This window comes from Sturnus vulgaris, chromosome 38 (assembly GCF_052056855.1).
Source record: "Sturnus vulgaris isolate bStuVul1 chromosome 38, bStuVul1.hap1, whole genome shotgun sequence".
NCBI classification, from domain to species: Eukaryota; Metazoa; Chordata; class Aves; order Passeriformes; family Sturnidae; genus Sturnus; species Sturnus vulgaris.
The window spans coordinates 213,176-236,643 of record NC_142280.1 but is presented as its reverse complement, the minus strand read 5'-3'; the positions used below and the strand labels follow the sequence as shown (position 1 = coordinate 236,643).

Below are 23,468 nucleotides of genomic sequence, written 5' to 3'. Positions count from 1 at the left end.
TGTCCATGCCAAAAAAGCTTTTGAGTCTATGGCGGGGTTGTACTCAGAAACGAAGACAACCTCAGCCTAAACCCATTGGAAAACCCTTTGGTAGGCTTGAGGAGGAAAAAGCTCACTCTCAAGATCCCCCTGTTCAGTTGTGTAGATTGTTACCAGAAAGTTCTCAGTTCTCTTTGTTACTATTGGTTCCTTTTCGCTGCAGAAATTATAATATTGTTAATCGCTCTTTCCCATTGGATCTCTCCCTCAAACCCTGCCTTAATCCCTCCCTGCACCCAAGTGTATAAATACCCTTGCTCTACTCTGGACCATGTATTTTTCCAGTTCGTCCCCAGTACAGTGCACGCCTCCTGTTTGCTGTTTTCATCTCATTAAAGTTCTTTTTCGGAACAATCGGATCAAAGCCGTCTCTCTCCATAAAAGTCGCCAGAGCCATTTCCCGGGCAAACCACCGGTCAGATTGTCCGAGCTTGGACCGGGGGGTTTCGAGCCGAGCAAAACCCCACGGTGCACAGAGTCAGCGAGGCTTCAAAACGCCCGCGGAATGAACAAGGAGCCTCTCCCCGCCCCGGCCCCACACACATCCCCTCCCGGGCTGCCGGGGTTTAGATACAATAACCATTCTTTGGGCACAAAGCAGAGGATCATGGAATTACCATCACAATAACTCACTGCAAGAGAATCGTGTATGCAATAATAACATGTATCTATCTATCTATAAAAGCATGTACTGCACTCTGGATACAGCAATGTGCTCTAGGACAGGAGTGGAGAGGCTGAACAGACACCAGGGGAGATGTGGAATGTACGGATAGAGCAAACCCTCCAAGGGCTTTAACCTGATTCCCAGCTTTTTCGTGTTTCAAGGGCTTTGAACGCTGGAATTGAATGAACTGAGATGTCACTGTGAAAAGCAGAGCAGTCTGGAACCAGACACTGCTGCTGGAGTCAAAGTCTGGACTTGTCACATCTCAGATTTGAAAATATATTGAATAAAAAATTCCATTACCCACAACCTTTCCCAGCACATTCCTCCTCGCACATAACAAAATACAACGGAACTCTTTCTAAAGGGTAAAAAATAAAGTAAAATGAACATTGAAAATGTTCCCTAATAAAAACTCACGTTGAGAAAATACAAAATAATGAAGTGTGTCTAGAAAAACCAGCTGCAATTTGTCAGGTATTTGTCTCAGTATCAGCTCTGAGCCGGGCTCTGTCTCCCAGGTGCCCAAGTGCCCGGGCCAGCTCTGAGCAGCCTCTCCCGGCTCTCCAGCCCGGCTTTGCCCCGGCTCTGCCCCGGGCAGGCACTCGGTGTTTCCGTGGTGCCCCTGCCCCGCTCAGCTCCCCGTGCCCTGCAAAGGCGCCGAGGCTGCGCTCGGTGCCCCTGGGTGTCACTGAGCGAGGCACTGACGAGCCCCGGTGCCCGGGCACAGCCCTGAGGGACACCCCTCGTCCCCGGCCTCCCGCGGGACACGGAGCCACTGCCCACAAGGCCCTGGCACGTCCGGCCCGGCCAATTCCTCCTGCCCCGGCCAGCCCGGGCTGCAGCCCCAGGGCTCTGCAGGCCGGGGCTGGGGCTGCCGGCTCCCACCGTGGCCAAAGCCTCCCAGGGCTCTGGCCACGCCAGGGGCTACAAGGCCACGAGGCCGGGGCTGCTCCGGGCCGGTTCCAGGCTGTCCCTCTACTCTTGGGTGCCGGGGGTGGCCCTTTGTGACAGGGGCATGTGTCAGGGCCCTCAGTGATGCCGGACATTGTGGTGCTGTCATGAATGAGAGTATTTAAGATCGCTTAAAAATCGGTGACAAGGGTATGAGCTAAAGTCAGATTTAATATTAAGCGACAAAGCACAAGTTCGTTGGCAAGATTGACTCCACTGCCTACAGGACAGCTGAGGCACAACAAGGGAAAACAAGCAACAACAAAAAACCAAACAAAATCCATGCAATCAGAACAGAAATTAACTTGGAACTCTCTAGGGGAGTGTGGGTGGGTGTGTGCTGTGTTTAGGTGCATGGGACAGAAGACAGTGAGGGCAAGGATTAAAAGGAACTTAACAACTCTAAACAACACTTTAACTTCTACCTTAAATGAATAACTTAACTTATACCTTAGGCCTAGCAATTCAACAGACCAACAACAGTGAACTTATACCTAACTTAACTTATAACTTAACCTTAACAATTCCACAGAGCAATAACACTTAACAGCATTTAACCTAACTTACAGCTATAACTTCCAAGTTGTACTTAGCAATTTAATAGAAAAAAACACTTAGCTTATGACTTACATATAACAACCTAGCAAAAGAATAACAGAAATATTTAAGTAAGTTCATAACTATAACTAAACCTTGCAGACAAGGTACTTCCACATCTAGGAAAGCTGTATTTCTCCCACATTTGCTATAGCATATGTGCAGGGGCACACACACAGACAGGAACAATCAGTGCAAGCAAGGTACCTGGGAAAAATTCCCCTCAGAGCACAGTGAAATCCTCCCTTCAGGTGTTTTTGCATCTCCCACTGGGCGAAGGATGGGGCCTTGAGCAGTGAGGGTATCAGCCCAGGACACGTCGTGTTTCAGCGATCCTCCAGGCACAGCAAAGCCGAGGGTTTGCTGGCTCTGAGAGGCCCCTCAGAGGGAGACTGCTGGTCACAGCCCACGGTGGCCCAGGAGAGCTCAAAGATCTCCTTTTGGATTTCTGTTGATAGGGCCACAAGAGAGTGGGCTCCAGTCATAACCATGTTTCATCCTGGCCTCAGTTTGGGTCGACACTTTCTCTAGAAGTGGGGGAATGCATCACCACACTGGGATCTCAGGGGTGCCCATGGCGTGGGTGACACTGGCCCGATGCCAGGCACCCACCAAAGTCACTCTGACCCTTCCCCTCCAGCTGCACAGGGGAGAGAAAATTTAACCAAGAGTCCCTAGGTCAGGTTAAGATGGGGAGAGATCCTCACCAAACAGCAAAATGGGCATCACAGACCCAGCCTGGGCACATGGACGGAATTTATTTCCAACCAAATCATAGCAGCACAAGGAAAAGAGAAATCTCTTCAACCCCTTCCCCCAGCCCAACACGGATCACCAGGACCACGGATCAGCAGGGCTCTGCCCAACGGGGGTCACTGGGGATCATCCAACACCGATCCTCCCATGGGGGATGGAGCTGGAGCAGAGCATGAAGCTCTTCCCATACTCGGGGCACCCACAGGGCTTCCCTTAGTGGTGACTCCGTTGGTGTCGGGTCAAATGAGAGCTCTTTGAGAAGCTCTTCCCACACTCAGGACACTCGTAGGGCCTCTCCCCGGTGTGGATGCGCCGGTGGACAGTGAGGGCCCAGTTTCGTTTGAATCCCTTCCCGCAGTCGGGGCAGCTAAAGGGCCTCTCTTCTGTGTGAATCCGCTCATGCAAGAGGAGACTGGAGCTGGTCTGAAACCTCTTCCCACACTTGGGACACTCGTAGGGCCTCTCCCCAGTGTGGATGCGCTGGTGTCTTCTCAGATCAGAGCTCCACCCAAAGCTCTTCCCACATTCCAAGCAGGTGTAGGGCCGTTCCCCTGTGTGGATCACCTGGTGCCACATCAGGTGAGAGATCCTTGTGAAGCCCTTCCCACATTTCCCACACTCGTAGGGCTTCTCCCCAGTGTGGATCCTCTGGTGCCGGATCAACTCATACCTCCAGCTGAAACCCTTCCCACATTCCAAGCACTTGTGGGGCTTCTCCCCTCCAGGAGGTTTCTCCACCAGCTCCGATCTCCGCTTGAATCTCCGGCCGCCTTCCCGGCTCAGGGAGGGTCTTTCCTCCTCGCAGCTCCCTGGGCTGGGTTTGCAGCCCCTCCTCCTGAAGGATCTCTGGGGCTTTTCCTCCTCCTCCATCTGCCTATGCCTTTGGAATGAAAAATCCTGGTTTGGAGAAAAAACAAGAGAGGGCCTTGGGCTGGGTGTTCCTCCTTCCCCAAGTACAACTCGGGAAGACATCGGGAAGCTTGCGTCTGTAAGAACCTCAAAAACACCAAGATTAAGCCCAAAAATCCTCCAAATATCATGATACAGATCAAAAACGCCCCAAACAAACAGATTTAGCCAAAACTCCTTCCAAAATATAAAGATTCAGGCCCTGAAAAAATATCAAAGCACCAATATTTAGCCCAATAAAGCTCACAAACACCAAGATTCATCCCATGTGGATCTCCCTCTTCAGTCACCTGCTGCATGTGGTGGGGACAACGCTCCTGGGCCTGGGGAGAGGCTGCAGATACAGGGAGAGGAGGAACCTTGTGCTTATTCCCATTTCTGCTCCTCCTCCTCTGTCCCTACTCTTCCTCACACTCCTCTTCTTCCTACTATTCCTCCTCCTCCAACACAGTCCCATCTTTTCCTCCCACGTGCATCGTTTGACCATTTGCATTGGAATTTTTTGTGTATTTGTCAGTGGCTCTTTAGTGATGTCAAAATTCTGGTATGGCTTTTTCGATGTTCACCTTTAGGATGGATTTTGCAAAACCAGAAGAGCTTTAAAGATGACACTTTAACACATAAACAGTTAATAGAATATTGTTAACAAGTAAAAAAGCATACGTGGTGGGGTCACATATGAGTCACCTAATGGCTGCTCTGAAAGAGAAGCATCGGTTCCAGGCAGCCAGGAGAGGAGCTTTAGAAATGCAAATTAACATTGCTGGAGAAAAGTGTAGACAATGTACAAGAGTCTTCTTGCCTAGGGGAGGAATATCGGTGATTCCCTCTGTCCCTCATCTCAAGCTCCACCTGCTTGCACAGATGGAATTTGCACAACTAAAGCCAGACCCCATAGTGAGGATATGTGACAGCAAGAGAAATTGATTAAGCTGCAAAGGGAAACAGCAAATGGAACATGTTGTGGAAACTTCATCAAAAACAATGGAGGGGAATCATTCCTCTCCCCACTCCAACATGTGTTGTCACTGTTCAGAGAAATCAGTTCGGAATCCAAGTATTTGATGATTTATTTAGAGAAAAGCAGCCAATTGATGTAGCCCTGGCTGGAGGGAGCACCCAAAAATGGGGAAAAGATGAACGACCACCAGAACAAATCCTACAACACCATGGACCAGCCCCAGGGAACCATAACGAATCCATATCAGGAGACAGAAAATCCATCCATAATTTGAGTGGCACAATGAGGTTTAAAATTGTCCTCGAAATAATAAGCAACCAGACAGCTCCAGCTCCTGACTTTCCTGCCAACCAATCAATGGAAATGAAGAATGAGACATTTCACCATGGAATAGAATCAGATTATCTATTAAAAGAAGGAGGAAGAGTCTGTGGAAAATTAAATGACTCAAAGTACTGTTCCCAAATAGATGATAACTGAGAAGTTGCTAAACAGATAACAAAGGAAATAAGAAAATAGCTCGTATTCTGGTCGAAATGTGGAAAGGATGGGAATGGAACACGTTTTCGTGGTTCCCTAGCAGACTATAGGTTGTTCCTCCTCTGATGTGCTGCAGCAACTCTCATCTTTTTATCATGCACGACACTTTGCTGAGTGCAGCTCATTCAGCAGATGAGCAAGGGGACGCAGGTGGCAGCCAGGCCTCCTGATCCAGAAACGGCTACAAAAGGACAGGCAATGAGGTCACTGAGAATAATCCCAAAGCCAAGAGAACCCAGGAAAAGAGATTGAGTCAATGGCAATAAAGTTAGTGAAGATAATTATTGAGAAAATGAGAAGAACAGACTACGATGAATGTGCCTGGAGACAGGGCCAGGAACTTGTACAAAAGGAAGTAACAAGACAAATCATCAGTTTCAGAAAACTAATTGATACAGACTGCTGCTCAGCCAAGATCCTGGTCAATTCCTGAACTTACAGAAGGAGAAACACTTTACAGAGCCGTGAATATGGGATGTTACACGAAAGGAGGGGTTCATATTAACCAGGAGTGACGGCAGAATCAGCCAATGGCAGCGAGGGGCGGGCTGGCCCATCCCCCGCGGGGCCCCGAGGAACCGCTGCTGCCCTGAACCGCCGGGAGCTCGGCGTGAGCTGCAGCTGAGGCCGGGGTGGAGTAGGGACTCACGTGCAGTCCTGGCAGGAGCCCGGCCCGGAGCAGGGGATGCCTGACAGAGCCCCCGAGCCCGTGAGAAGCCGCTGCAGGGCCATGGAAGTGGCTCCTGGCGGGACTTGTGATGCCGTGAAGGATCTCCGCTGGAGCAGCCTGTTGAGGGAGGTACTGTGTCGCATGGAAGGGACCCCGACCTGGAGTAGAACAAGGATTGCTGTCCCTGAGGGGGAGGCTGTGACATGACGTGACTGTGACCACCAAGCCCTGTGCCTCTGGGCGGGGAGGGGGAGAGAGTATGGGATAGAGGTAAGCATGGGAAAGAGGGAGAGGTGGGGAGAACATATTTTCTTAGGACTTGGCTAACTTGTCGTTGTCGTGCTGATTTGTCGGATGATAAATTCAGTTAATTTCCCCAAGTCAAGTGTGTTGTGCCCATGACCAATGACTGAATTCTCCCTACCCTTATCCAGACCCTCGAGCCTTTCCTTATGTGTTCTGTTCCCTGCCCAGGGTGAGGAGGGAAGTGACAGAGCGGTTTTGGCCTCTCTCAGGCATCCCTTGCTCCGGATCGAGCACCTGCCGAGGCTGCAGGTAGATGCCGGCTCCATGCTGGACTCACCCCAGCGACTTAAGCTCCCGGCGGTTCAGGGCAGCAGCGGTTCCTTGGCCTCCTGCCCGCGCCGGACCCAGCGAAGCGCCCGCTCCCCAGGCGAGGTTTCCGAGAAATGGCAGAGTCCGGCCAAAGGGAGCAGAGTCCGTGCCATGTTCAGAGCCCGCCCCTCGTCGCGATTGGCTGATTCTGCTGTCACTCCTCGCATTCGCGCGCTGATTGGGCAGAGCCGGGGAGAGCCCGGCCCCGGGGCCGCCGCCACCAGGAGACAAAGAGCGAGCGAGGTGGACGGGGCTTGTATGACTTAGAGCAAAGGATAAATCCATCTCAAACAAAAGATGTTCTTACCAAGGCAAAAGATTTTCACAAACAAGAAAGCTGGTGTGGCAAGTAGAGAAAAGATCTCAGAATTTTCCAATGCAAGAAAACTGAAAAAGTACTTCTAGCTTAAAGTGTATCATACTAACCTTTTGTGATTGGACAATAGTAACGTGAATATGGTAATATTAGTAGTAAGGATAGGCTATAGGTAATAGTAAAGGTATTGATTGGTTGTCATGTATTAAGATGCTCTGTAAAGGAAAGTATATAATGCACTGTAACCAGAACTAGAGAAGCTTCAGACGAAGCTACAGCTGTGGCTGAAAAGGCTCCACGACCCGTGGATTGCTGTATCATCTAGATACAATAAAGAGCATTTTAAAGAGCCGTCTGGAGCCCCACGTACCTCATTTTGGCTCTTACAGACGGACACACACAGACACACGGACACACACAGACACAGACACCCCCCAGCACATCCGTGCCACACACACACACACACCTAGGCACAGTCTCCACTAATGCTCACCTGCCCACAGGCACAAGACCTGTTGTACTTAGAGAGCTCGTGCACACGAATACGTGCAGTGTCATTGACACACGGATGTCCCACACAGAGCCGTGCTCACCCTTGCGGAGCTGTGCACACCTACAAGCACAGAGCTGTGCACAGACTCCACACACGTGTACACAGCAGTGCACAGATGTGAACAGTGCTGTGCACACCCGCACACATGTACACTGTGCAAAGCAGGACGGGCACTCTTACATCTGGACACGCTAGAAAATATCCGTGTGTGCAGTTGTGCACACTGACACACGTGTGCACTTCGGTGTCTGTGTGTGCACACAGAGCTCTGCACACTGGCACACATGTGCACTGCGCTTTTCTAGAGCCCTCCTGGCCCCGACCCCCCTGTGGGTCTCTCTGTGGGATCATGACACGGTGGGACATTGTGGCACAGTTCATGCCTACAATTAGTTAAAATATGTCACTAGAAATTCTTCTTACTTCCCCAACCCTCCCCCACACTCGAATATCGGTCCTGCATTCCTGCAGGTAACACAAGGCTACACAGTACCCTTTCTTTGGGGACAATTTCTTGGTTATTTCCCTCTGGCGATGCTCAGGGGGTACAATGGGATGGTTCCTCTCCTCTGATGGTCCTCTGATGTTCTAGTACTCCCAGTGGGGTCCTGGAAAGAGAATGGTGGCACATCTACTGCCTGCTACCCCCTCTAGGCAATATTCAACTGTTTAGTTCACAGACTCATCTTCTAGCACTCTTAGTGAGGTCAGCAGAGCCACTTCCCACTGGTGGGGACAAAGAGCACCCTCTGTGTCTTTGTGGTGGGAGCAGATAGTGTTGTCTCAAAGAAAAGGTTAAAGAGAGACCATGCTGGACCTCTGCCTCCTGCCTCTCACCGCACAAGGGAAGAAGGGCACAAAACTGAGGACTTTTTTTTTTTCTTTTTCTGTCATTTCCAGGAACTTGACTAGCTCGAAGGAGAGGATTAGAAGGGTTTCTTGAGGATCACTGTCAGTGCACAGCACACATGGCATCCCTCACCTCTTACATCATCATGGGATGGAGGGGTAGGAACCAACAATAGCCCTACCCCACTGCTCCAGAAGCCAAAACCACCATGCAAGCATTTAGTTATGGCCTTCTTAGAGAACCACATTCTCACCCAAATCTTCCCCTCTGCAGCAGCTCATTCCCACAGGAACTGGCAGAGCAGATGGGGTTTGGACATTGGCTGGCTTCCATTGCAGACCTTGCCCTGGAGCTAGCATGACAGGAGAAGGGCTCTGGTGAACCTTCTCCTCCTCCCATGTAGGCTCTAACCCAGCTGCCACAACTTCAAGTTCACAGAGCACTTCTGGGCTTTGAGCAGCGGCCACGGGAGGAGGAGATGCAACTCCAAAGGCAGCAGTTCCCAGGCCCAGCTCCTGCCATCCCAGTGGGGCTGTTCGGTGGTTCAGGAGAGGAAGGGAAGGGCAAGTGCAGGTGGCAGTAGCTCATTTTAGACTGAAAGAGGGAAAGGTAATTTATTCACTTCGAAATCACTGCATTCAGGCTCTTATTTTAACCTGAAAGGGAAGTAACACCTTCTTGTGTTTAATTTGGGTGAAGAACAACTGTTACATTTGATATGGTAAGCAGTTCAATTATCAGAGAGAAAGTGTACAGCAAAATTAGTGTTCACAGAGAGAGAGAAAAGTCAGGATGTAGCAAAAGAGAGGAGGAAAATAAAGCACACCCCAAGCCAGTGTTTTACCCAAATCCAGGATTTTCTGTTTGTAGGGAATGGGGTGCAGAGTAGCTTTCCCTTGAGATTCAGGTCTGAGAGGCCAGAGATAGAAAGGTTGTTCAGTGAGAAGTCCCCTCTCCCAGATCTGTACAAGAGTTGTTCCTTAGCTTTTACATTGATGTTTAAAACCTGACATATCCATTCCTCATGTGACTCATCCCTCGACCAGTAAACCTAGTTGGACTTAATTACTCTCTTAGTCTATTCTGTTACACAACTCTGTATCATCTTAAGTTCTTTGGTGATGGAGTCATATTTCCACCGGGATAGTTTTCTTCCCAGGGGGCTATTTTAGAGTATATCTGTTGACATACTTCCATTTCTTTTTCCCCTAGTGAATTCCTTCCTTGCTCTTAGTCCCATTCTTCCTGCCAATCACCGGTTCTCACAACAAAACCCGCCTTCCCGACAGACAATTACAGGTCCTTGAAAGCAAAGCTGGACTAGCAGGAATGTTTTTACAGATCAAGATCTGATTTCTTAGGAGCATTAGTGTTAAATAAATGAAGATTTTCTCAAGAACTGTCCTAATGTTCCCACTGTTCTGGATTTGACTGGGCTTCATTTCTTCACAGAAAGTGGCACAGTGATGGGATTGGATGCAGGATAGGAATGCTGTGTATGGCAGGGAGAGAATTTGGTTATTGCTAAGCAAGGCTTGCCCTCCTCAAGGACTCTGCAGGGCCCTAGAAGCCACTCAATATCCCATGCTCTGCTGTCGAGGAGGTGACAAAGGGCCTGGAGGGAACATGTCCAGGACAGCCAAAAGGACTGGACAGAGGGATATTCTAGGTGCTGGGAGCACCTGGATGTTGGACCAGCCGGCTCCTGCTGCCTTTTGGTGGTGCCTGAGCAGGGCTGTGACGATGCCAGGACATCCTGCAGCGACATCTCCCCTGTCCGTCTGGGCGTGCGCTCGGTCCCAAAGCTCACCCTGATCCTGATCTCAATCTCACTCCATGTTGAGACACACTCACTCTCCTGGATTTAATCTCATCCCAGTGCCAGACTCATGCAGCCTCAGAGACAATCTCAAGGCCAGGCCTAAGGCAAATGACACAATTAGCCTTAACCTCAATTCCAGCTCTAATCTAAAACCCAGCTCTATCTGCAAAGCCCAGCCCAAATTCCTGCCTCCTGCCAAAAGCTCAACCCTAAACCAAATGCCACATTTATCTCTAAGCCCAAAGCCAGCCCCAGTTGCAACTCTAAGCCCAACCCCAATGGCAGTCTCAAGCCCTAAGTGCAGCTTTGAGCACCAGCCCACATCCAATGCCACCTTTAGCTTGAACTCTCAGACTCAGCCCCAATTCCTGCCCTAAGGCCAACACCGTTCTTGGACCTAAGCCCAATGGCAGCCTCAGTCACACTCCCTAGACCAAGCCTGACTCTAAGCTCAAGGCCACTGTAATAAATATATTAAAGTGTTGGCTTCAGTAATTGTTAGAGTGAATACTATGTGTTTTATAAGGTTGACTTTTGTGAAAGAAGTTTTGCTTAGAGATCTTTTAATGTGAATGTTGTGTTGTGATACCACTGTTGAGGAAGAGTTGTTGTAATGTTAACATTTAACCAATGAAGGAATCAAATCTGTTGAATGTATCGAAAAGTAACAAATGAGTAGGACTGGGCAAACTGCACATGCTTAAAAAAGGTGGGACGGGGAGGAACTATGTTAAAATGTTTGAATATGTATAACCTTTCCTAAATATGTATTAGGCTGATGCAATACGCAGGGGGTCAGGGGTAGTCTCTACCTCCACCGATTCAGGGGGACTGGCGCTGGCTCCATCCCCCTCTGATTTTGGGGGCTGGCACAGTCCTTGTTGTTACAGATGAGTAATGTGATGGTTGACTCTCACCATTAAATAATGAATATTGTGTGTATGTTAAGATAAGTTTTGTGGATGCATAATGATATTATTGTAATATATCCTCCCATAGACCTCTTTCCCCTCACCCTTGTATTGTTGTCACGACATGGCTTAGGTAGTCAGGGCATTTGTGGAGGGCCGGCTTGTTCCTACACCTGACCTCCAGTGCAGATGTAAGAAAGGAGTCTCCAGCAATGGACGGCAGAGAAGGAGTTCAGCGACAAGACTTTGGGAGGGCCCAGGGGCATAAAAGGCAGAACATCCATTCTGTAGGTGAGCACGTGGGGGTTTAGTCCTGTGCTCCCAGAGCTGATCTTTCTTTCTTCAGTCTTTTGTTGTATTTTTATGCTAAGCTTTAATAAACCTCTCAATTTTTTTAAAAAATGAGTGTTGTTTCTCACAAGTCCTTTATTATATTTTGTTAAGGTTTAATAAACCATTTAAATTTTACAAAGTGAGCATCGTTTCTCACACCCTACAGTGCCAGGGTAGGAGGTGCAGCTGGAAGGAGGGAGGAGTGGGGGAAACCTGGTTTGAAGAGTCTTCATTTACTTCTCACTATACTGCTCTGAGTTTTTGGAGTTTTCTGCCAGAAATCTCTCCCATCCCACACTCATCCACAGGGGTTTGGGGCAGTTTTCCCATTTTGGGGGAAATCAAAGCCATGCACTGATGCTCCTAATTAGGGGGTAGGAGAAGTGAGGCTCCAGGGCTTCCTGCTGAGTAGGTGCTGTTATAAATGAGAAACAACAGTCTCGATATTCAGCAAAATTTAGATTGCTTTATTTGATATAGACAGATCAAGCAGTGCTGGAGAAAGTGAGGAGTCACTGTCCATTCCACGTTCAGTCAAACCTTGGTTTGCAGCCTCTTCTTATTGTATTGTCTCTCGTTGTAATCAATAATTTTTATGGTTTTGCTGTCATAATTTTGCCAGGTAAGCAGTGGTGGTCGAATAAACATCCGTATTCAAATTCCCAAAGTCTCTGGGCAATCGTCAGTCTCACAGAAAGCCATCTGGTCTTTGTAGATAAACACCAGGAAAGTCTGGTTTTTGTACATAGGCAGCACTGATCAATCAAAGGCAGGAAGGACTATCAGGAAGTCTGATTTTGCCAGCTGGTAGTAGATAAATATTATTTGAAAAGCACAGTATTCATAACAAGGGGATTTAAAACAGAATGATTTAATAATATATTTTCTGTTATCTAGTGTCCATGCTGGACTTCAAACTTTAGTACTCTGGTTTATAAAAACCCCAATACTTTTATGATTACCACAAATCTTTTATCACTTATCACAGTGCCACCGAACACGCAGGGCTGGGAAAGGCGTTCCGGGAAGTGCGGAGAACTTCGTTTATGTTTCCAGGCCAATGGCGGCTCGGGGCCGGGCCCGTTCCAGGGCTGTTCCTCATCTCCGCCTTTGCCCTCACACAGCCCGGGGGACCCTGAGAGCGCGGGCCGAGGTTGGGCCGTGTGCAGAGCCCGCCCCTCGCTGCCATTGGCTGATTGTGCCAATGTCACTCCTGGTTCTCGCGCGCTGATTGGGCAGAGAAGCAAAGGCGCCATTGTGGCAGTTTTCCCTTTTTGTGGGGGAAATCAAAGCCATGCACTGATGCTCCTCATTAGGGGGTAGGAGAAGTGAGGTTCCAGGGCTTCCCGCTGAGGCGGAGCCAGCGAACACGCGGGGCTGGGAAAGGCGTGCCGGGAGGTGCGGAGAACTTCGTTTGTGTTTCCAGGCCAATGGCAGCTCGGGCCCGGGCCCGTTCCAGGGCTGCTCCTCATCTCCGCCTTTCCCCTCCCACAGCCCGGGGGGTCCTGAGAGCGCGGGCCGAGGGGGCGGCAGGGGGCTCTGGCGGGTTGGTTGTGCCGGTGCCGGCCCGTGTTGGCGCTGGGCTGAGGGCGCTGCGGGAGCGGCTGCCCGCCGTCTCCTTCCCGCTGGGGCCTCGGCAGGAGCCGGTGCCGGAGCAGCGCTGGCTCGTCCCGATGCCTGTGGGTAGCACAGAGGTGGCTTCCCTGTGCCCGGGGCTGTGCGGGAAAATTCCCGTGACCAGAGGTTTGTGTGCCCAAAGGAGACAGAGGAGTCCTGTAAAAGTGACTTTCTTCATGAACAAAACGATCGTCCATGCGGCATTCGCCATGCGGTCACTAAAACGCGGCCTGCTTTTTATCTTCATTTTCCCGGCTGCATCTCCCTTTCCCTTTTCCCAGTTCTGCATCAACTGACCACCTTTATCTTATTAAATCCTCAAATACTTGGGTTCCCAACTGATTTCTCTGAACAGTCACACGCCTGGCCCAAACCTAACTGACAATATAAAAGTAGGATTATTATGTAAAATTTTTCTAACGGTGTAATCTTGTCACTGAATCTGCAGGAAAAACAAAAACTGTCCAACAATATCTTTAGTGTTAAAGAGTCAAGGCATTACTTGATTGTGGTCAGGGTGTGCAACAGAAATAATTTCATCCACACATAGCCCGGGTGTGCAGAGAAAATCATTCCATGAGACGTAAATTTTACTAGATTTTTCCTAAACTTTTTGCAGTCTGAACCCATTGGAATCCATTGGTTTAATGTTGATTGCTTCCAAGTTGTGTAGTTCTTACTATTTTGTTTCCTATTGGACCCGGATTTCTCCTCTTGTGATGTTAATGAGGTCCTCACTCCTGGATTTCCTTCTCAGCCTTTTCCAGACCAGGTGTCTCCATTTATGCCGGGGGCAGTGTCTGGGGTGTTCCTTGATGTTTGCTGATGAATCCTTGATGTTTTGTTGAATGTCCTTCTCTTTGTGGGTATCTTCTGGGCTATTCCCAGGCTGCTGAGGTGGTCATTTCTGTTGAGTAGTCTAACATTCCTTAAAAAAAAAAAAAAAAACCTTTTAAAATTTCTTTCTCCGAGACAAGGGCAAACCAAGCCTGACTAGTAAAATGGAATGTAAAAAAAAATTATTTAAAGTTGGTATATTTTCCAGCAATCGAATCCCAGGCAGCCAAGTGTGTGAATGTAATTGAGAGGCAGAGTCCTGGGTGGATGTTGTGAACAGCAAAGTGCCAAGGCAGGCTCTGTGCCAGCCCAGCTTCCTGTGGGAGAGATTTCACAAGAGACAGGATTCTGGCCACAGACTGCTTGAAATATACATCCCTTATCTCCCCCCCGCACTAGGTGGAGAATTATCAGGGTAAGGAAATCCACAGATCAATTCCAAGGGAGATAACTGAATATCTGCCCTGGGTCTGGTTCTTATTCTTGCCCAAGCCAATGGCAAAAGCCGTAGCCATGGCATCTTGGTTTCTATCACCAGCTTCCAAAGGAGTTTCTTTATTTCCCCATTCCTTCTTTCTCCCTGACCTGAGCTCTGGGGATTCCAGGGTGTCATGATCTGCTGTTAATACAGAGCAGGGGTTGTGATGGTTCGTTTGATCTCAGAAGTGAAAACAGGTAAATAGCAGGGGACAAAAATCAGTTTATTCAACAACAGCAATGCATTTTTATTAAATGCCAAGAACTCAGTTGAGATAGAGGGGAGAGATATAGGAAACAAAGTATAGAGAGAAAAAGAGGGGGGATGGGAAAATAGCTACCAGCAGACGAGACGGACGTCCTCAAGGGCCAGCCAATATACAAGTCTTCATCTGTGGAAAGATCTCAAAGGGTCTTCTCCAGAGGGTTGCTTTTTTATAGCCCTTTTCCAAAGCAAGTGGTTTCTGGCCAAGGAGTAGGGAGATTTATGGACTATTGTGAGGGTTGCTCCAAGAAACAGGTATACAGAACCTGCCGCTCCAGCTAGTGCCTGCTCGAGAGCAGTGTACCATGAAGCACAGCGAGCACCTGCAAGCAGTGCCTTGGCAAGCATCCACCTTGGCCAGGCCAGAAAGCCATTGTCCAGAGTCAGCCCGGGTGGGGGTCCTCGGGGTCTTCTTGCGACAGTCGTGAGGCAAAAAACAAGGGCAACTTCGGACCGACCCTTACACAGGGGTTGTATTCCTAAAGCAGCCATAACCCCCTGAAGGATCTTTGCTGTAAAATGAGTTCCCCATCTGAGTCTGTTGCTTCCACAATCCCTTGTCTTGGAATTACGTGTTTTGGAATTACCTTCATAAGCGATCCAGATTGCTGAAGAAGTCAGAATTGCTTTTGGCACCCTGTTAGCTGCCATGCTGTCACCAGAAGATATCTGAGCCTTCCTGCTCAGGACATTTCAGTGCCAGGCTCTTCCAAGCACACCCAGCTCTGCCGGTTGAGCTGACCATGCAGGCGGTAACCTGAGCTTGGTCTAATTCCCTTTCCTTCATCAGAGCTTGTCTTGGAATTCTTTTCCCTTCTCCTGCCCTTGAAGAGCCATCCATAAACACATTTTGTCCCTCAGGCCAGGGAATTTCTCCTAAATCTCTCCCAGCCTGGCTCTGGAGCTCTGTCACTTGACTGCAGGCATGGGTTTCTTCTCAGCCCCCTGTCCAGGCTGTTCAAACAGGAGCCTGGGTTAAACCCTTCCCCTGTCCTCAATTCTAAATCCTCCTGTGCCACTGAACAAGTTTCATTCTGTAATCACCGAGCACTGCTCATCCACGTAGAGGCTCCTTTGGTTATCAAAGCTTTGACTTGGTGCCAGACTTGAACAACAGGAGATCTTCCTGCCATCAGTTTTTGGGCCTCAGGTCCCATTAAAGCTGTGGCTGCACAATTCTGCAGGCAATGAGGCCACTCTGGCCACCGGGCTAAACATTTTAGCACAAGAATTCCTTTGGCATGGCCCTGTTTAACATCCACATCCGATTCAAATTTTTTTTCCGAGTCTGGTAGAGCCATGGCTGCAGCATCAATCATTTGTTTATTTCATTTCCTTAAGTTTTGTTCCATTTCTTGTATCCATACCACAACATTGAGGCTATCTGGTGTTAAAAAGTGTTCTGGCTAGAACCAAGAATCCTCAATCCAGATCCTGCAATTTCCTAGTAATCCTCAGACTTCTTGCAACTCCTTTTTAGTCCTGGATTATTTCTGAGATTCCCTGGTCACTCTCTGGATCAATACACCAGAAACCTACCGTCAAAATATGTCCCAAATATTTGACCTTTTTCTCCACCATTTGCACTTTTTTTTTCAAATACTCAAAGATGCTTTTTAGCTTGAACATTCAGCCGTTTCACAGAGACTTCTTCTGCCCCTTCCTGTCCTCCTCATTGCAGCAAGTCATCCACATCCTGCATTAACCCTATCCCTGGGGGTGGGGTAAATTCATGTGATATTTTCTGCAAGGCTTGCCCAAATAAGGCTGGTGCTTCCGTGCATCCCTGAAGAAGGACCATCCATGTCTTTACCTTTTTCTCTTCTACCTCTTGTTCCCATTCAAAGGGTAAATCCAGTTTACCATCCTGTGTAAGTGGGCATCCCCAGAAAGCATCTGACATCAAGTACTGAATGGTGGCAGTGTGAGGAGGGAACCTGGTTGAATATGGTGTAAGGATGTGAGAGCCCCTGGGTGCTGGGGCCGCCTTAATATGCACGCCACTTTTGTATAGCTAGTGATATTCATGGCTCTGTTAAGTTTTTCGTCTTATTCTGGGAGTTCATGAATTGAGCAGGACCTTGGCTGAGCAGCAGTCTGTGTGGTCAATTAATGACATTTTCTGACCCTGATGGCTTCTGCTGTCCCTTCCTTATGTCCACGTCGCTGGCCCTATGTCCAAGCGGATTCGCAGCATGTGTTTGTAGAGACATTTTGCTGTTGTTCCTTGCATGGGGGTTCCCCCGTTTTGGGGCCATCCCCCCTGGAGCAGGGTGTGCCGGCTTGGTGCAGCCCCGCCCCTCGGGCAGCGCTGAGCCAATGAGAGCGCGCGACGGTGATGACGCAGCAGTGTCCAGGCAGAGCCGCAGCTCCCAGCGTTGCCCACCTGGAGCCACCTGCGCCCGGCCCGGGCCCCAGCGCCCCCCGGCAGGGGAATTTGGGGAGGTGGGAGAGGGGGAGCGCCAAGGCCGGGCCCTCCCGCGCTGCGGCGGCGGCAGCGGCTGCAGTGGGGAGCGAGTGCGGGCGGGAGCGGCCGAGAGCCCAGCGCTGCCCCAGCCCGAGCTGCCCCAGCTCCATCGCTGCCCCTGCGCTGGGATGCTGTGGGTTTGGGGGAAAAGAGGGAGCCGGCAGTGGGTGCTGGGCCTGGGGGCAGCAGGAGAAGGGAAGGAGAAGCAGGGTTGAAGAACAAAATGGTCAAAGGATGCACGTGGAAGGAAAAGGTGGGATTGTGCAGGAGGCGGAGAATAGTAGGAGGAAGAGCAGTGTGAGGAAGAGTAGGAACACAGGGGGAGGAGAAGGAGCAGAGACTGGAAGCAGCACAAGGTTTCAACCCTCTCTGTATCCGCAGCCTGTGCCCCAGACCCAGGAGCGTTGCACTCCCCACATGCAGCAGGTGACTGGAGAGGGTAATCCACGATTTTCACAGGTGTGACTCTTCGTGTTTCTGAATTTTATTGGGCTAAATATTGGTGCTTTGGTTTTTAACTGGGCGTGAATATTTATATTTTGCAGGAGGTTTTGGCTGAATCTTTCTCTTTGGGGAATTTTTGATTTGTGTTGTTATGTTTGGAGGGTTTTTTGCTTGAATCTTCGTGTTTGGGAGGTTCTTGCAGACACAAGACGCCCAATGTCTTCGTGAGTTGCACTTGGTCAAGGAGGAACCCCCTGTTAATGAAGCTCTCTTGTTTTTTCCCCAAACCAGGATTTTTCATTCCTAAGGCGTGGGGGGATGGAGGAGGCGGAAGATCCCCAGAGATCTCTCATGAGGAGGGGCTGCAAACCAAGCCCAGGGAGCTACGAGGAGGAAAGACCCTCCCTGAGCCGGGAAGGCGGCCGGAGATCCAGGCGGAGCTCAGAGCTGGTGGAGAAGCCTCATGGAGGGGAGAAGCCCCACAAGTGCTTGGAATGTGGGAAAGATTTCAGCTGGAGCTCCGAGTTCATCCGGCACCAGAGGATCCACACTGGGGAGAAGCCCTATGAGTGCGGGGAATGTGGGAGGAGTTTCAGCTACAGCTCCAGCCTGATCCGGCATCAGAGGATCCACACTGATCAAAAGCCCTACGAGTGTAGCAAATGTGGGATGGTATTCAGAGACAGCTTCCAGATGATCCGGCACTATGTTATCCACACTGGGGAGAGGCCCTACGAGTGTGAGGAATGTGGGAAGAGCTTCGGTAACAGCTCCAGTCTTACGCAGCACCAGGTTTTTCACACTGGAGAACGGCCCTACACCTGCTTGGAATGTGGGAAGAACTTCGGGTGGAGCTCTGATCTGAGAAGACACCAGCGCATCCACACTGGGGAGAGGCCCTACGAGTGTCCCAAGTGTGGGAAGAGGTTTCAGACCAGCTCCAGTCTTCTCTTGCATGAGCGGATTCACACAGAAGAGAGGCCCTTTAGCTGCCCCGACTGCGGGAAGGGATTCAAACGAAACTGGGCCCTCACTGTCCACCGGCGCATCCACACCGGGGAGAGGCCCTACGAGTGTCCTGAGTGTGGGAAGAGCTTCTCAAAGAGCTCTCATTTGACCCGACACCAACGGAGGCACCACTAAGGGAAGCTCTGTGGGTGCCCCGAGTATGGGAAGAGCTTCATGCTCTGCTCCAGCTCCATCCCCCATGGGAGGATCGGTGTTGGATGATCCCCAGTGACCGCCGTTGGGCAGAGCCCTGGTGATCCGTGGTCCTGGTGATCCGTGTTGGGCTGGGGGAAGGGGTTGGAGAGATTTCTCTCCCTTCTCCTTTTGCTGCTGTGATTTGGTTGGTAATAAATTCCCTCGCTGTGCCCAGGCTGGGTCTGTTGTTCCCATGCAGGTGTTCGGGGTGGGATCTCTCCCATTGCTTCTCTCAACTCCCGGTCCTCTCCTCAGCCAATCAGAGAAGGCACCAAAATAATTGAGCCAATCAGAGCGCGCGGCGCTGATGAGTCCTCAGGCAGTCCCAGATCGCCCAGAGCTCCTCACCTGGACTCCACCCGCGCCCCGCCCCCAGCGCCCCCCGCCAGGAGAATTTGGGGAGGGGGGAGGTATCAGACCCTGCCCGGCGCTGGCCATGGGGCGTGTGGCGGCAGCTGGGGCCCTACTGGTGCCACTGGGAGCCCCCCCGGGCTGGGGTTGCGGAGCTCTTGGGTGAGCGGGAGGGGCGGGAACATGTCCCGATCAGCTGTTAATAGAGGCGGGAGTCGTGATGGTTCGTTTTGATCTCAGAGGTGCAAAAGACAACAACAGAAGGACAAATCAGTTTGCTAAAAAAAAAATTTCACTTAATTGAGGGCCAGTAACTCGGTTTTTGTGATAGAAGGAGAGTTAAAGAGAGGGAGAGAGAGAGAGAAAGGGGGTGAATCATGGTTTTAAAAAGTTAAGATTTTTGCTAAGGGTAAAAGTAGTTTCCATGACCAAGATATAAGTTTGGTAGGTAAATGCTAAGTTAATAATTACTAGATGCTTAGGCTAGAGGTAATTGGTATAATTATCTGCTATTATGAATTTATGTATAGAAGAACGTAAAATAATAAACCGTTAATCAATCACAAAGCACGAGGCCTTGGATTGCTCCAGAGGGTCACTGAGACCTGATGAAGACTCTCCTGACTTCATCCTTCGAGACCACCGACCCAATTCAAGAGAAGAACTGTGCACGCATGAAGGACTAATGGGCTCATTTTAATATGGGATGGGAGGTGCTGGGGTTATGCACATGTATTGTATGTAAGATCTTGGGCAATAAATAGAGGGCAAAGAACCTTGTTCGGTGCGGTAACGCCTTTCGGAGGTGACTCCCGTGCCGGTGAATAAACAGACCACTTTGTAACTTTAAGTAGTTAGAGGGTCTCTGTCCGTGATTATTCCGGTTTTTAAGGATTCAGGCCCCGGCTCAGGGGGTAGCACAGCCCCCCCGTTCCCCGCTGCGGCGCTTTCCCACCCCCCTTTCGGGTGGCTGCAGCCGCCGCTGCTCAGCGTCGCCGGCTCAGGCTCCCGTTCTCCCCGCGGGGCCCGGAGCTCCCCCCCCGCCGTCTGCTGCCCGACTTTGGAGCTGCCTCTGCACTGCAGCCACAGGCGGCTGTGCGCTCATTTCGTCCCAAATCATTTTCCGGTGATGACTATCCACTTCTTCACTGATTTGAGGCTTATCAGCTGTTGCAGACACTGGGATGATGGTACAATGTTGTAGTGATTGGTAATCCTGTAATTTCACATGTGTTACTAATTATGTCTGTTATCAGAAATGTTTTGCATTGTTGTATCTGAATTATTCCCGATTGCTGTAAGTTTTTGGTTTTGCTATATATATTGTTTTGTTTTGATGTTCCCTTCATGTTCCTGGCAAGAGTCACGCATGCTGTTTTTAAAACAAAGAAGGGGAAATTAATTCCTAAGGCAATATGAATAATGCAATATTTATACAAAAAAAGGGAAAATATTTTTAGGTAAGGCTCATCAATTGAATTTACAAAGACTAATTAAATCATTAACTTGAGGAGAAGGTATGGGTGTGTTTTTATCATCAACAAATTCAAAGTAGTCACCTGTTTATTCAGCCAAACGTCAATTGCCTCCAAGAAAATGAAGCCCAGTGAGAAGAAAAAGAACCTAATCACCATGCAGCCTTCGTGGCCAGAACAAAACCAGAAGCAGGACAGCCAAGACATAGCTGTGTCTGGAAATTTACAGTCAAATTGCCAACAAAAGCCTTAGGTCATCATCATGATATAGTGTTCCTACTAACCTTCTTCAGTTATTCCCTGTTCCAGGATCCAAGAGCACATTCAGTGATGTCAAAGATGAACATTTCCAGCTAATGGACTATTTGAACTTTAAAACAATGGTCATTTATTTCCATTTCCCTAGGACAAACTGGACATTATTATTTTGTTTTCTCATGCTGTGAAACCCTCTGTCAATGACATGATAAAATTTGCTAAGTTTTGTTGATCGTAATCGGTCTTTTATGTATCTTATCCCATATCTAACAGATAACCAATGATAATCTTAATGAGATAACACCCTCACAAGAGAGAGCTATTTTATCATCAGAACATATGAGCCTTCTTTGAATTAATGAAAAAGGGTGAGATGTTGCAGTCAGGTAGATAAATTATGAAAGGAAGTCTTCATAAAATCTGGTCTTACGCTCTGCTAAATTAATATCCAGCCTGTTACTTCTTCTATGTGCAGCTAAGTAACTTGCTTGTTCCCATGTGAAAACAATCTTAAGCATGAAAACAATTAACACAACAAGCTATTCTGGTAAGAGAAACATTTGCACCTGCAAGAAATAAGAAATCTGTCCTGCTGGGGACAAGGACGTTCATTCCCTTCCAGGAGCCCAATGCCCGGCTGGGGCTCCAGGGCAGGGGGTCCTTGAGCAGCTGCCCCAGAACCTCCACCAGGGTCTCCCAGCGCAGCTGGAGCTGCTCGGCCTGGGGTCCCCAAAGGCCTCAGCAAGCCCCAAGTCCCTGCCAGGAACCCTCAACTTCCTCCAAGCCAGCATCCCCCACAGCCCCTGCAAGTTCCCCCCATGGCACCGGCCGTGGCTGTGTCCCCACATGTCACTGGCCATGTCCCACCATGTCCTCACCCATGGCTGTGTCCCCACCATGTCATTGTCCCCGCATGTCCCCACCCATGTCTCAGTTCAGTGTCTTTATTTTCAACCCAGTGTTGGATGTTTTAAAGGGATGGAGAGAAATGAAAAGCAAATCAAGGCCAAAAGAAAAGGCTATCTGTGTCCGTGCTGGCTGAGGATCCATGTGCTTAGGTGGGAAGGAAGAACATTTTCTGGAGGGGTTTCCACCCCACTGTCTCCAAAATCCTGGTCTTTGCCCCAGTTCATCACAATTTGGCTGCGGAAGACACCCTTTAGTAATAAAAAATCAAAATTGCGAGATCATTGATGTTGGAAAGGACCTTCAAGACCATTCAGTATTCATGGATGCCACCAGAAGATAGGATTGAACAAAGAAGATTTCCTAGGGTTGAAAGCCAACAAATTCACTCTCCCCAAGGAATTCCCAGTGTCAGTTTGGGTCCCGATAGACGTTCCTGCCCCTGTGTTCATCCAGGTGCCCACAGGGAGACAGGATGATGCAGAGACCCCCAGCCAGGTGTCTTCCCAACAGGGATCACCAGGACCACGGATCAGCAGGGCTCTGCTCAACGGGGGTCACTGGGGATCCTCCAACACCGATCCTCCCATGGAGGATGGAGCTGGAGCAGAGCATGAAGCTCTTCCCACACTCGGGGCACTCACAGGGCTTCCCTTAGTGGTGACTCCGTTGGTGTCGGGTCAAGTTAGAGCTCTGTGAGAAGCTCTTCCCACACTCAGGACACTCGTAGGGCCTCTCCCCGGTGTGGATGCGCCGGTGGACAGTGAGGGCCCAGTTTCGTTTGAATCCCTTCCCGCAGTCGGGGCAGCTAAAGGGCCTCTCTTCTGTGTGAATCCGCTCATGCAAGAGGAGACTGGAGCTGGTCTGAAACCTCTTCCCACACTTGGGACACTCGTAGGGCCTCTCCCCAGTGTGGATGCGCTGGTGTCTTCTCAGATCAGAGCTCCACCCGAAGTTCTTCCCACATTCCAAGCAGGTGTAGGGCCGTTCTCCTGTGTGGATCACCTGGTGCTGCATCAGATTAGAAATAGTGCTGAAGCTCTTCCTGCATTTCGCACACTCACAGGGTTTTTCCCCAGTGTGGATCCTCTGGTGCTGCATCAGACCAGAGATCATCCTGAAGCTCTTCCCACATTCCCTGCACTCATAGGGCTTCTCCCCAGTGTGGATCCTCTGGTGTCGTATCAGCTCAGAGCTGTAGTTGAAACCCTTCCCACATTCCAAGCACTTGTGGGGCTTCTCCCCTCCATGAGGCTTCTCTACCAGCTCTGAGCTCCGCCTGGATCTCCCGGCTCAGGGAGGGTCTTTCCTCTTCACAGCTCCCTGGGCTGGGTTTGCAGCCCTTCCTCATGAGAGATCTCTGGGGCTTTTCCTCCACCTCCATCCACCCATGCCATGGGAATGACAAATCCTGGTTTGAGGGAAAACACAAGACAGCACCTTGGGATGGAGGTTACTCCTGCCAAAGTTCGTATCAGGAAGTCATTGGGCATCTTGTGTTTATAAGAATCTCCAAAACACAACGATTCAGCCCCAAAATTATCCAAACATCAAGACATAGATCAAAAACTCCCCAAAAAGCAAGTTTCAGCCCAAATCCCCTCCAAAATATAAAGATTCAGCCCCCCCAAAAAGAAAAGCACAAACATTTAGCCAGCAAAAGCTCAGAAACACC

The 23,468-nt window shown here is 49.6% G+C and overlaps 2 protein-coding genes and 1 long non-coding RNA gene across 4 annotated transcripts in view; 2 read left to right on the top strand and 1 right to left on the bottom strand.

Moving 5' to 3' along the window:
• The window catches only part of LOC106863906 (uncharacterized), a 51,757-nt gene that overhangs the window by 8,262 nt on the left and 20,027 nt on the right, over positions 1 to 23,468 (top strand). Inside the window, exon 5 of the mRNA XM_088155409.1 lies at positions 18,067 to 18,714. Coding sequence (XP_088011535.1) covers positions 18,067 to 18,714 — 648 coding nt within the window. The remainder of the gene's footprint in view (positions 1 to 18,066; positions 18,715 to 23,468) is intronic.
• Positions 1,812 to 6,784, bottom strand: LOC106863905 (uncharacterized). Its single transcript, XM_088155398.1, has 2 exons — positions 6,677 to 6,784; positions 1,812 to 3,910 (listed from the first exon to the last, which is right to left on the bottom strand). Exon 2 carries the CDS (start codon positions 3,881 to 3,883, stop codon positions 3,227 to 3,229), a length of 657 nt encoding a protein of 218 aa, XP_088011524.1. The 5' UTR covers positions 3,884 to 3,910; positions 6,677 to 6,784; the 3' UTR covers positions 1,812 to 3,226.
• LOC148220451 (uncharacterized) lies at positions 6,014 to 11,565 on the top strand. 2 transcript variants are annotated; one of them, XR_015798802.1, is made up of 2 exons: positions 6,014 to 6,222; positions 6,568 to 11,565. It is a non-coding gene; the product is annotated as an uncharacterized LOC148220451 (long non-coding RNA). The 2 variants fall into 2 exon arrangements; XR_015798801.1 differs by having other exon boundaries at positions 6,141 to 6,363.

Bases quoted from the DNA above. Each gene is read 5' to 3' on its own strand.
- LOC106863905 (XM_088155398.1), bottom strand. From the start codon at position 3,883: ATGGAGGAGGAGGAAAAGCCCCAGAGATCCTTCAGGAGGAGGGGCTGC.